Source organism: Ailuropoda melanoleuca, chromosome 5 (genome assembly GCF_002007445.2).
Source record: "Ailuropoda melanoleuca isolate Jingjing chromosome 5, ASM200744v2, whole genome shotgun sequence".
NCBI lineage: Eukaryota > Metazoa > Chordata > Mammalia > Carnivora > Ursidae > Ailuropoda > Ailuropoda melanoleuca.
In genome coordinates this window covers 73806934-73819696 of record NC_048222.1, presented here as the reverse complement: position 1 = coordinate 73819696, position 12763 = coordinate 73806934, and the positions used below count along the sequence as shown (strand labels likewise).

The 12763-nt window shown below is 37.0% G+C and overlaps 1 protein-coding gene across 12 annotated transcripts in view; it reads left to right on the top strand.

Moving 5' to 3' along the window:
• Window positions 1-12763, top strand: part of ADAM28 (ADAM metallopeptidase domain 28) — a 68107-nt gene that overhangs the window by 31118 nt on the left and 24226 nt on the right. For all 12 annotated transcript variants that reach the window (XR_004625744.1, XR_004625745.1, XR_002144135.2 and 9 more), the window contains 3 exons: window positions 9009-9139; window positions 10105-10282; window positions 11825-11914. Coding sequence is in view for 6 of the 12 variants with exons in the window: in XM_034661252.1 (XP_034517143.1) it covers window positions 9009-9139; window positions 10105-10282; window positions 11825-11914 (399 nt within the window). In the remaining 6 variants the exon portion in view is untranslated. The remainder of the gene's footprint in view (window positions 1-9008; window positions 9140-10104; window positions 10283-11824; window positions 11915-12763) is intronic.

Below are 12763 nucleotides of genomic sequence, written 5' to 3'. Positions count from 1 at the left end.
CAGTACCATGCTGTCTTGGTGATCACAGTTTTGTAATATACCTTGAAGTCAGGCAACGTGATGTCTCCAGCTTTGTTTCTCTTTTTCATCATTCCCTTGGTGATTCGGGGTCATTTCTGGTTCCATACAAATTTTAGGATTGTTTGTTCTAGCTCCTTGAAAAATGTTAATGGTATTTTAATAGGGATGGCATTGAAAGTGTAAATTCCTCTGTGCAAGACAGACATTTTAACAACGTTTATTCTTCTAATCCATGAGCATGGAATGTTTTTACATCTTTTTGTGTCTTCTTCAATTTCTTTCGTAAGTGTTCTAAAGTATAGATCCTTTACCTCTTTGGTTAGGTTTATTCCTAGGTATCTTATGGTTTTTGTTGCTATTGTGAATGGAATAAATTCCTTAATTTCTCTTTCTACAGTTACACTGTTAGTGTATAGGAAAGCAACTGATTTCTGTGCATTGATTTTGTATTCTGCCCATTGCTGAATTGCTGTATGAGTTCTAGTAATTTGGGAGTGGTCTTTTGGGTTTTCCACATAAAGTATCCTGTCATCTGCGAAGAGAGAGAGTTTGACTTCTTTGCCAATTTGGATGCTTTTTTTTTTTCTTTTTGTTGTCTAATTGCTGAGGCTAGGACTTCAAGCACTATGTTGATCAATAGTGGTGAGAATGGGCATCCCTGTCACGCACCTGACCTTCAGGGAAAAGCTCTCAGCTTTTCCCCATTGATAATGATATTCACTGTGGGCTTTTCATAGATGGTTTTTATGACATTGAGGAATATTACCTCTATCCCTATACTCTGAAGAATTTTAATCAGGAATGGATGTTGTATTTTGTCAAATCTTTTTCTGCATCGATTTAGAGGATCATATGGTTCTTGTCTTTTCTTTTATTAATGTGCTCTATCACACTGATTGATTTGCAAATGTTGAACCACCCTTGCATCCCAGGAATAAATCCTATTTGGTTGTGGTGAATAATCCTTTTAATGTACTATTGGATCCTATTGGCTAGGATCTTGTTGAGAATTTTTGCATAGATATTCATCAGGGATATTGGTCCGTAATTATTTTTGATGGGGTCTTTGCCTGGTTTGGGGATCAGGGTAATGCTGGCCTCATAGAATGAGTTTGGAAGTTTTCCTTCTGTTGCTATTTTTTGAAACAGCTTCAGTAGAATAGGTATTATTTCTTCTTTAAATGTTTGGTAGAATTCCCGTGGGAAGCCATCTGGCCCTGGACTTTTGGTTTTTGGGAGGTTTTTGATTACTGCTTCAATTTTGTTATGGTTATTGGTCTATTCAGATTGTCTATTTCTTCCTGTTTCAGGCTTGGTAGTTTATAAGTTTCCAAGAAGGCATCCATTTCTTCCAGGTTGCTTAATTTCTTGGCATATGGTTGCTGGTAATAATTTCTAATAATTGTTTCTGTTTCCTTGTTGTTAGTCACGATCTCTCCCCTTTCATTCATAATTTTATTAATTTGGGTCCTTTCTCTTCTTATTCATTCTTTCAAGGAGCCAGCTTCTAGTTTTGTTGAACTGTTCTACTGTTTTTCTGGTTTCTATTTCATCGATCTCTGTTCTAATCTATATTATTTCTCTTCTCCTGCTTGGTTTAAACCGGTTTTATTTGCTGTTTTTTCTCCAGCTCCTTTAAGAGTAAGGTTAGCTTGTGTATTTTGGATTTTTGTAATTTTCTGAGAAAGGCTTGGATGGCTATGTATTTCCCTTTTAGGACCGCCTTTGCAGTACCCCCATGGGTTTTGGACCGATGTGTTTTCGTTCTCATTGGTTTCCATGAATGTTCAAGTTCTTCTTTAATTTCCTGGTTGACCCAATCATTCTTTAGCAGGATGCTCTTTAACTTCCAAGTGTTTGAATTCCTTCCAATTTTTTTCTTGTGATTGAGTTCCAGTTTTAAGGCATTGTGGTCTGATAATATGCAGGGAATAATCTCAGTCTTTTGGTATTGTCTGAGACCTGATTTGTGACCCAGTATGTGGTCTGTTTTGGAGAAAGTTCCATGTGCATTCAAGAAGAATGAGTATTCTGTTGTTTTAGGGTGGAATGTTCTGTATATATCTACGAAGTCCATCTGGCTCAATGTGTCATTCAAAGTTCTTATTTCTTTGTTGATCTTCTGCTTAGATGATCCATCTAATGCTGAGAGTGGAGTGTTAAAATCTCCTACTATTAATGTATTATTTTCAATCTGATTCTTTATTTTGGTTAACAGCTGGCTTGTGTAGTTGGCTGCTCCCATGTTCGAGGCATAGATATTTACAATTGTTAGATTTTCTTGTTGGATAGACCCTTTAAGAATGATATAGTGTCCCTCTGAATCTCTTAATACAGTCTTTGGGTGTTCAGAATGGTTTGGTAGATATCCAGCTAATTTCTTTGGACTGGTTGAAACAGAGTCCCCTACTCTTCTGCCATCTTGTCCCCCTCCTCTTGTCTTAATTATTCAATTTCTTTTGCTTTCTCTGCATTTAATTTTTTCTTTTTTTTCTTAATAGAGAAAGGAAGAATTTTAGATCATTTGAGACTTCTTCTTTTCAAATGTAAACATTTAATGCATAAATTTCCTGCCATGCACTGCTTTATCTGAACCCATCATATTTTGATATGTGTGTTTTCATTTTCATTCAGTTAAAATTATTTTCTAATTTCTTTTTTGATCTTCTTTTTGATTCATGTATTATTTAGAAGTATATTGTAATAATTTCTATTGTGGATTTTTTTAGTTTCATTTTGTTATGATCTGTGTATTCATTTGCTAGGGCTTCCATAACAAAATACTCCAGAGTATATGGCTTAAACAACAGAAATGTATTTTCAGAGAGTTCTGGTGGTTAAAAATCCAAGATCCAGATGTTGGTAGGTTTGGTTTCTCCTGAGGTCTCTCCTGTTGGCTCGCAGATGGCCACCTTCTTGCTGTGTTCTCACATGGCTTTTCCTCTGTGAACACAACCCTTCCTCTTTAGTCCTGTTGGATTAGGGACTCAGGAGTATAGTCTCATTTAACCTTAATTACATCCTTAGAAGCCCTATCTCCAAATACAGTCACATTGGTGGTTAAAGTTTCAACATATGCATTGGAATGTGTGTGTGTATGTGGGGGATGGGGGAACAATTCCATCCATAATAGTCTAGGAACATAGTAGAATTTTGATATTTTTAAACTTTTTTAGGTTTGTTCTTGGCCAATAGCACATATGAACTTGAAAAAGAATGTCTTCTGCTGTTATTGAATGGAGCATTCCGTAATTGTCAATTATGTCAAGTTAACTTATAGTGCTGTTCGGTTAAGGAATCATTTATATAGAGTGTTTAAGTATCCAAGTATAATATTAAATTTATCTATTTTTTCAATTCTGTAAGTTTTCACTTCATATATTTTGAAGCTCTGTTGTTAAGCAAATACACAAATAGAGTTGTCATGTCTTTTTGGAGAATTAATCCATATATTATTTTATGTTCCTCTTTTTTTCTTAAATATTCCTGTTCTGAAGTCTACCTTGTCTGAAATCATTATAGTTAGTCTGACATTTTGTGGCTAAAGTTTGCTTGATACAACCTTTTCCTTACCTTTATTTTCAGCATATATATTTCTCTACATTTAAAGGTTTCTGGTAGATAGTATATACTCTGGTTTTACTTTTTATCTAATCTGACAACCTCTGTCTTTTATTTGGCATATTTAAATCACTTATATGTAATGTAATTATTTATATTGTCAAACTAAAAACTTCCATCTTGCTAGATGTTTGCTTCCATCTATTCTATTTTTTTCTGCCCTCTTTAGGATTGAGGATTTTTGAAAATAATTTCATTTATTTCAATTATTAGCTTTTCATTGTTCTCTTTGTTTGTTTATTTTTAATGGTTTCCCTGGTTTATTATACACCTCCATTTGTCTGTTTTTACCTTGAAATACTCTTATCCTCAGGGCGCCTGAGTGGTGCAGTAGTCAATTAAGCATCAATCAAGCATCAATTAAGCTTGATTTCAGCACAGGTCGTGACCTAAGGGTTGTGAGATTGAGCCCCACGTTGGGCTCCATGCTCAGCATGTAGTCTACTTAAGATTCTCTCGCCCTCTGCCCCTCCTCCCTGTACTCTCTCTCTCTAAAAAATTAAATAAATGCTTAAAAAAAAGAAATATTCTTGAGCTGCTTCACATGTAGTATAAGGATGTTATAGAAGTATACCTCTAATTACTCCCTTCCATTTTTTTGTGCTATTGTTACCATGTGCTTAACTTTACAAATATTAAAAATACACAATATATTGTTACTAATTTTTCTTAGTCATCTCTCAATGCAATTTAAGATAAGAAAAAAATAGTATTATGCTTATCTTCTCATTACCTACACTCACCTTTATCACATTCCCAACACTCTCCATTTCTTTGTATAGCTACAAGTTTCTATCTGGTATATATATATATATATTTCTTCCAGAAGATTTAAAAAAAATTTTCTTTAATACAGAAGTATTTGCCATCAATGAATTCTTTTAGTTGCTTCAGAAACTTTATCTCTCTTTTTTGCATGTATTTTCACTGGGTTTGTAATTCTAAGTTAATAATATTTTACTTTCAGCACTTCTAATGATTTTGCTTCACTGTCTACTTGATTGCAGAGTTCCTGATGAGAAGTCTGCTGTAAACTTTATTGTTGTTGCTCTGAAATGTGTCTTTTTTTCTATTTCAAGATCTCCCTTTTCTTTTTAATTTTCTTCTGTTTGATTATAATTATGGTATAACTAAGTGGGGTTTTTGGGGGGGAGAAATGGGTAATTTAACCCACTTAATGTTCTCTGAACTTCTTGGGCCTGAGGCTTGTGTCTGTGATGAATTTGGAAAATTCTGGGCTCTTATTTCTTCAAATATTTCTTCTATTTCATTCTGTCCTTTTTTTTCTTCCAGTGATACCAATTACATATATCTGTGACCATTCTATGTTGCCCCTCAAAACTTGTATGCTCTGTTCTGCTGTTTGTTTTCTCTTTTTTATTCTTTTTGCTCTTTGGTTTCCATTTGAGTAATTTTTGTTGAACTATTAAGACCAGTGATTATTTCCTCAGCTATTCCAAATCTACTGTTAAGCCTGTTGAAGACATCATTCATCTCTGTTATTGTCTTTTTCATTTCTAGCATTTCTACTGGAGTCTTTCTTATGGTGTCCAGCTCTGCTGAAATTTCTCATCCAAATTTGTATGCTATTCATCTTTTCCACTGGAACTTTTAACATATTAATCATAGTTATTTTAAAATGTCGTCTGATAGTTCTAACACCTGTGTCAGATATGAATCTGGATCTGTTGATTGGCAAGGTATTGCTTTTCTTTCTTTTTTTCTTTTTCATTTTCTTGGATGCCTTATTATTTTTTTGTTGAAAGTCAGACATTCTGTGAAACACATTAGTCTGAGGGGTGTGTGTGTGTATGTGTGTGTGTATTTTGGCCTGGATATGATCAGTTATTTCCTTCTGCTAGGCATCTTGTGTGAGGATTTAAATCAATATAGCAGGAATTGAGTTGGGTTTGGGATTTTGTTGGTGTTGCTATGACTGCCCTCAGTACATCACAGGTTTTAAATTCCTCTCACATTATTTTGTGTTTAGGGTGAAGGCTGGTTTTCCAGAGGTTTTTTTCTCAGTGCATGCTGCACACTCATCTTTAGGTCTTTACTGGATTCTCTAGAGTTTCTTTATGCTGTTGGCTCCTCCCCTCAATAGGTAGTTGTTACTTGTTACTGGATGATCATTAGACTTTTGGTGGGAGGAGGGCATTCTCTTTTGTTCTTATTAAGCCTCAGTTTGGTGTCCCCTAGTGTCTGGGGTAGGTCCTTATGGTGCTCCTTCTCAACTGCCAGGTGATGGAGATAATGACATAGCCCAGCATGTATCCTTGCCCTTCTTTCCCCTTCCTCCCAGGGGTAGAGGGTGTGTGTGTGTGTGTGTGTGTGTGTGTGTGTGTGTGTGTTTCCTTCCTGTTCCTTTTTTAGAGTTGCTTTGAGACTTCATCAGTGCTTCATTTGTTGTCCTTTCTCTCAGAAGCTTAAGCCCTTTAGCTAGGTTTAGTGCTAAGACTAGAGTAAGGCAAGGGAGACACTCATTTCACCCTGAACCTGGTCATGTTTGTCCTATAGCAGAGATAGAGGAGAATGATCCTGGAGGGGTTCCATGCCTTTTCTGCTGCTGTTCCCCTCTTCAGGCCCACACTATGGGGGAAACTTTCTCAGAGCTTTCACTTGGTGAGGTCCATGCAGAGAAAAACCCATGAGTAGGTGGGAATTCCCCTATGTTTGAAGCTCCCACATTTTGTATATTATCTTGCTGTACCACACACACTCTGCTTTTATCAGTTTTAAGTTTGTTTGTGTTTGTTTTTTTTTTACATGAGTTATTGCTGGCATCTGGTAGTGTCTGGCATCCGGTAATGTAAACAAATATTCATGCCCCGACTTTCCCTGTAGATGTAAGCCTACCTTTCCTTAGATTTCAGGTTTGTTTGTTGTTTGTGACCTCAGCTCTGGTTGATTTCTATAAATTATGAATCTTACTATGTCCAGTGCTTTATTTATTGTAAGTTTGGGAGTGACACTCTTTCCAGCCTTCTATAATCTGGTGGTAAGGAGCAGGGGTAGGGGTTTGTCTTTTGATTTATTCTGGTTTTCGTCTTAGGCAGGCTCTGGGTATTAGAGGTAAAGCTTTCTTAGGGATCCTGTTCATCCTTCCCATGGTAGCAAAACTCTCCTTTTCTATCTTTTGCAGGTCTTTTGAGGAAAAGTCTCCTGATTCTCCTTCAGTGGGAGGAAACCTCAATTAATATCAATATAGGATCCTGGGCTCAAGATTTTTGTCTTCCTGTTTCAGGAGTAGAGGGTGTGTGTGTGTGTGTGTGTGTGTGTGTGTGTGTGTGATTAAACCCATCCCTTAGCTATATTGGGTCTTCAGTTCTGCCTTAGGTTGTCAGAGATTGCCATTTCTCTCTCCAGTGGCTTCAGGCTTCTGTTCCTTAAAGGAGACAGATCTGGATATGGCTTATGCTCTTTTCCTGCAGCAACTCTACTTCATTCCTATGGCCTACGCCACCAAGAGAAGTTCTTTCTCTTGTACTACCTGGCTCCCAATGTTTACATGAACTCCTAGAGGAGGTTTCTGGAGAAATATCTGTAAGTGTGTGCAAAGCACCCTTGTTTCTGAGGTCCTGCTGATTCTATACTCTTGCATTGGCCCATGCTAGGCCTTTAGCAATTCATTTAAGAACTCAAATGAATTACTTCCCCACTTGCCAGTACCTGGCATCTCCTCTCCCAAGCCTTGAGGAGATGCCAGGTACTGGCAAGTGGGGAAGTAATTCATTTGAGTTCTTAAATGAATGACAAACCAGCACTTATGTCCAATCTTTACTTGGGAGGGCCTGTCTCTTCTTAGTTTCTAGGATCTGTGGATGTTCTGCAACCACAATTGACTGATAGATTCAAGGAAAATTATAATTAAGTTTATCTGCCTAGTCCTTGTTGTTAGTGCAAGAATAATGTTCTTTACACCTTTCTGCATCCTAGGTGAAAATGTGATCTCTCGATAGATAGATAGATAGATAGATAGATAGATAGATAGATGATAGATATGTATCTCCAATATTTCCTATGAGTCTGGGTTTGTGGTAAGCTTCATAAGGTGAACAGATGAAGTAAAACATATATTTTCTAACTTGAAAGAGCTTACCATAAAATTGGAATAGAAATTAGACTACTTAAAGCAATACTTAATAATATACAATAATAGAATTGAAAACTGCAGTAGGAATCCAGAGGAGAGGATTATTGATGAAGATTAATGTGGTCAGGAAAGTTGCTTTAAAATAAACTTCAAAGGGTGGGTATGGTTTAGAGAGGGGAAAGACAGAAAGGAAAGGAAAGAAACACTTAAGTTATGAAAATAATTATTTAAAGGAAGATACTGTAAATTTAAGGAACCTCAAATAAGGAAATGTGGAAAGTCTAAACATATTTCCGTTTTTCTTATTTTTTTTTGTTAGCTTTTGTCCCCATTTGAGTAACTCCATCTTACTAAATAGCAAGGTTTACCAGGTTCATCTTGACAAAATGATACAATACCATGAATTGTAAATATTAACTTCTTATCTTACACAGGTGTTCTTTATTTACCATTCTTGTACCATGCTGTGTGGATCTCTTTATTTAACTTTTTGGAATGAAGTAGATAAGGAAATCATGTTTCTGTGGGTGTGTGTAACTGGCAGATTCCTGTCTCCCCACTGGGAAATTATAGCCTGAAGTGTTTCTCTAGGGATGTTTTATTGCTTCTGAAAAACCTGGAGCCCCCACTTCAACACTTCTAAGCAGAAATAGTCTGGTAATGAAGTTGGCTATTAGCTGGACGTCATGCAATGGGGCAAGTCTGGAAGTGACTGATGTCTAGTCTTGTTGGTAACAGAATTGAAAAAGATACCAATGGTACTAAGGTCCTGGGTTAACAAACACTTTCAGATCCCCACTAGCTAAACATATCAAAGGCCTTCAGTCAAATTAGAAGGTATTAAAAGCAAGCCAGGGAAGGTGGGAGGTAGATTAGTTTTGAAAAATTCTGATTCCGTATCACTGTTGAAGATATTTTGCCATTGTGTCTCATGACAGGAAACCACAGAAACATTTCTCATTATAAATATTCCCCATTTACAGGAGTAAAGAACAAGCACTGTGCCCTGTGATGTGCATTCAGTACAAAAGTTGTGTGTGTGTGTGTGTGTGTGTGTGTGTGAAAGAGAGAGAGAGAGAGACAGACAAACAGACAGAGACAGGAAGAGAGGAAAGGAGAGAGGGAGAAGGGAGGGAGACAAAGACAGATGGCAAGTAGTAAGAAAGCTGAAGGTAAAATCACTCTTTCTGCCCTGGTTAGTAAAACTAATTATACCCTGAGTGATAATTTAGTTTGAAAACCAGAGGATCTGTTTCCTTATTTTCGCCCTTAGGACCACAGTGACAACATGCTTAGAGTAGCAGGGACCATGGCCCATGAAATGGGCCATAACTTTGGAATGTTTCATGACTCCTATGTTTGCAAGTGCCCTTCTACAATATGTGTGATGGACAGAGCACTAAGGTGAGGCTCTCTGGGAAGATGCTCTCTGTCCCTGTTTTTGGTTCACTCTGGGCTGTTCTATATCTTTCATGTCATCTTTGGTAACACATGCAAGCTTTTAAATATTAAATACTATAATCGTGAATGCATATATATACCAAATCACTTTATCCCTCATCTATATGCAGTTGTTTTCATTAACTAAGACACATTTAAACATATTGTGTCTTTACTGTTGGCATGATTGACTTTTTTAACTTCATCTTATCTACACAAGACCTGGTTTCAGAAAATCATTAGTATTTATCAATGAATTCAGATTGGGTAGTTCTAGGAGAAAAATCTAATTAAAGAAGAATGTCCTTGCAGGAGGATAATGAGACTATATATTCTGGCCTTGCCTAAGCAAAGTTGCCAGGGAATTTTCTTTAAAAATCCCACAATCCTTTTTATATATGTATTTCCTCTCTTCTATTTCCATGTCCCAGCTCACTCAATCTAAGGTTAGTCTCCCAGGCCCTTTCCCAAAATACTGTTATGCTGGCATGCCAGTCACATACTTTTGTTATCTCTCCCAGACACTACTGCATTTTTAAACCTCATCTTTATTTGTGAAGTGAAGAAATTCTGTCAAAAGTAGTTCTCTGAAGGAGAGTGAGTTCTTAGACACATAAATAAATATGACTTTACTACCTTTAGGACTTCACAACCAAAATGACCTAAGGCTGAAGAAGATTATCTGGATAAGTCAGATGAGTCTTCGCTTTTTTTTAAACAGCAGCCCAGATGCTACACTTTAAGCTCCGACGTGTCCACCCAGGATGGCTAATTCAGGCACACAAATGAGTTCATGATTTAGCAGTTGGGTAGTGGATTGGGTTTAATCTTTTAGGGCAGGTTTTGGGTGTACCATCCCCAATGTGTGATATTGCTCCCTTCATGCTCAGCATGACTGTGTTCCATTTTCTCTTTTCTTATCTTCATAGCTTCTACATACCTACAGACTTCAGTTCCTGCAGCCGCATCAGCTATGACAAGTTCTTTGAAGATAAATTATCAAATTGCCTTTTTAATGTTCCATTGCCTACAGATATCATATCCATCCCAATCTGTGGGAACCAGTTGGTAGAAATGGGAGAGGACTGTGATTGTGGGACTCCCGAGGTACCACCAAATACTTTCTAAAATGGCCTAATTTGTTTTTCAATTGCTAAGAAGATAAACTATAAAGCTACATTATTACTCTGAAATTGTGCATTTCTTGTAATTTTGCAGATGTTCATGTGTAGACATTTGTCAGGCCAGCCTTTCAAACAATGACTACTGCATTGCTTAACAGACCTTCTTCATTTCCTTCTTGGGGTTCTTTCCCCATTTCCTAATTTTTAAGAACCACTCAACAATGGGGCTTTGTATTCCTGTCCCTCTCTTCAGGCAGATATAGCTTCAGTTTTCTTAGGTGCCTACGACCTACTGAGTGGTTACTTTAGGCACAACACCGCAATAGCGCTCAGAGAGTTTAAATAGCTTGCCCGAGGTCACAGAGCTGGTAGAGGGAGAGGCCAAGATGTAGACTCAGGTGTTTGTTTTGGCAGTCCCAGAGCCACCTCGCACTGAGATTTAGTTCTTCTCTTTGTGACTTTAAGAGTTTATACCATTAGGAGTCCTAGCCTGATCCCACCCTATTGACAGGGATGCAAGGGTTCTGAATGGGACCTTTGCCCCCATTTTTATCAACACTTACATGAGTGACATGTCAAGGCCTCAAGGGGTCAGCTGTTCAGGAATTTCAAAATATTACCACAAATGTATTCATTCTATGAGAAAGAGGAATCTTTCCAAGATGATGTTTATATTTGAAATAAGGGCAACCCTAAAAAGTTGTAACTCTCTTAGGGAACCTAAACAGCTATAAGAGGAAGTTTCTGAGGTAGGAGCTTCTCCAAAGCTTCGTGCAGATGCCTTTCTCAGAAACAAGGTGGGAGAGCAAGACAAAGTCTATTTGTTGATTTATGCAGAGTTGAATTAAATGTGAAAATTGCATAAAAAACTATACTTTTAGATTTTTTTTTTAAAGATTTTATTTATTTATGTGACAGAGAGAGACAGCCAGCGAGAGAGGGAACACAGCAGGGGGAGTGGGAGAGGAGGAAGCAGGCTCCCAGCGGAGGAGCCTGATGTGGGACTCGATCCCGGATCGCCGGGATCACGCCCTGAGCCGAAGGCAGACGCTTAATGACTGCGCTACCCAGGCGCCCCTATACTTTTAGATTTTTATTACATGTCCTAGAGATCAAATTTACTGATGGATAGGTACAAAACTGATGAGCTCAACTAATCATGTATTTAACTATTTAGATAAATTTTATTTTTAAAAAACTATCCTTTTTCCTTTTGTTTTCTTTTATATTTTACCAAAAATAGATCATTTTCAGTACTGCCATGAGAAGCTGAGTGAACTAGAGGAGACACTCAAATTTTAAAAGATGTCTGTAGAATTCAGATATGTGACAAATCAGCAGTGGCTCCAAAATCTGTTTTCTAATGTTGAACTTTGTTCTATCTTTTATTTTCCTGAAAATTATTTTCAAACTATATCACAGTAGGATCTGTGTGATGAAAAAATTATATTATGAACTGCGGTGAAACAGGAGCAAAAAATTGAGACCCAATCTGGCATTTGCATTTGTTTCTGGTATTTCTTAGGAATGTACCAACATTTGCTGTGACCCTAAAACTTGTAAAATCAAAGCAAGTTTTCAATGTGCATTAGGAGAATGCTGTGAAAAATGCCAGGTAAGATTATTATTTTGTTCTATTTTAATAATTATGATTGCTGTTTATTATTCTATATTAAAATCTCAGCGATTATGTTAAATGAAATAGGAAAACACTAGTTTTCTGTCTATAAAATAACGTTGCCTACCATTTATATATGAGTGTTTGCAAACATGGGCTATTTGATCCCCCAACAACTCTTTGACTTAGATATTATTATCTCATTTTGCTCTTGAAGGAACAGAAGCTCAGAATAGAAAATGTGCAAAATAATAGAGCCACTGAATGGCAAACTCCACATATGACCTGTTCCAAAGCCAATGCTGGGGACTCCTACCTTATGCTGCTTCAGATGCCACAGAGCCTTCTTGCACCAAACCTCATAATTGTTGCATATCCCTTCAATAATGGGTTCAGTGGAAAAGCTTTTGTTTTAAATAATGTGGACTCTCCCTTATCTTCAAACTTTGAAGTCACTTCAGGGTGAAATTCTTAGAAAACGGAAGTAAAGTGAGGATTCTCTGTCATTTTCTTTGTGGGGCTTGTTGACTTTCCTTTCAGATTCAAGTTTAGGATTTTACATTCTATCATTGCATAGAATTCTCTATTATGATTATTTGTTTATATGTCTGTTTCCTTAGTTAGACTAACTTCTGAGGGCACCTAGCACAGAGTTTCATACATTTTAAATGTTCAAGAACTGTTTGCAGAAGGAATGTGTAGATAGACGGCATACCAGGTTATAGTAGTATTTGGGAATTTTTTTTTTTTTAAGATTTTATTTATTTATTCGACAGAGATAGAGACAGCCAGCGAGAGAGGGAACACGAGCAGGGGGAGTGGGAGAGGAAGAAGCAGGCTCATAGC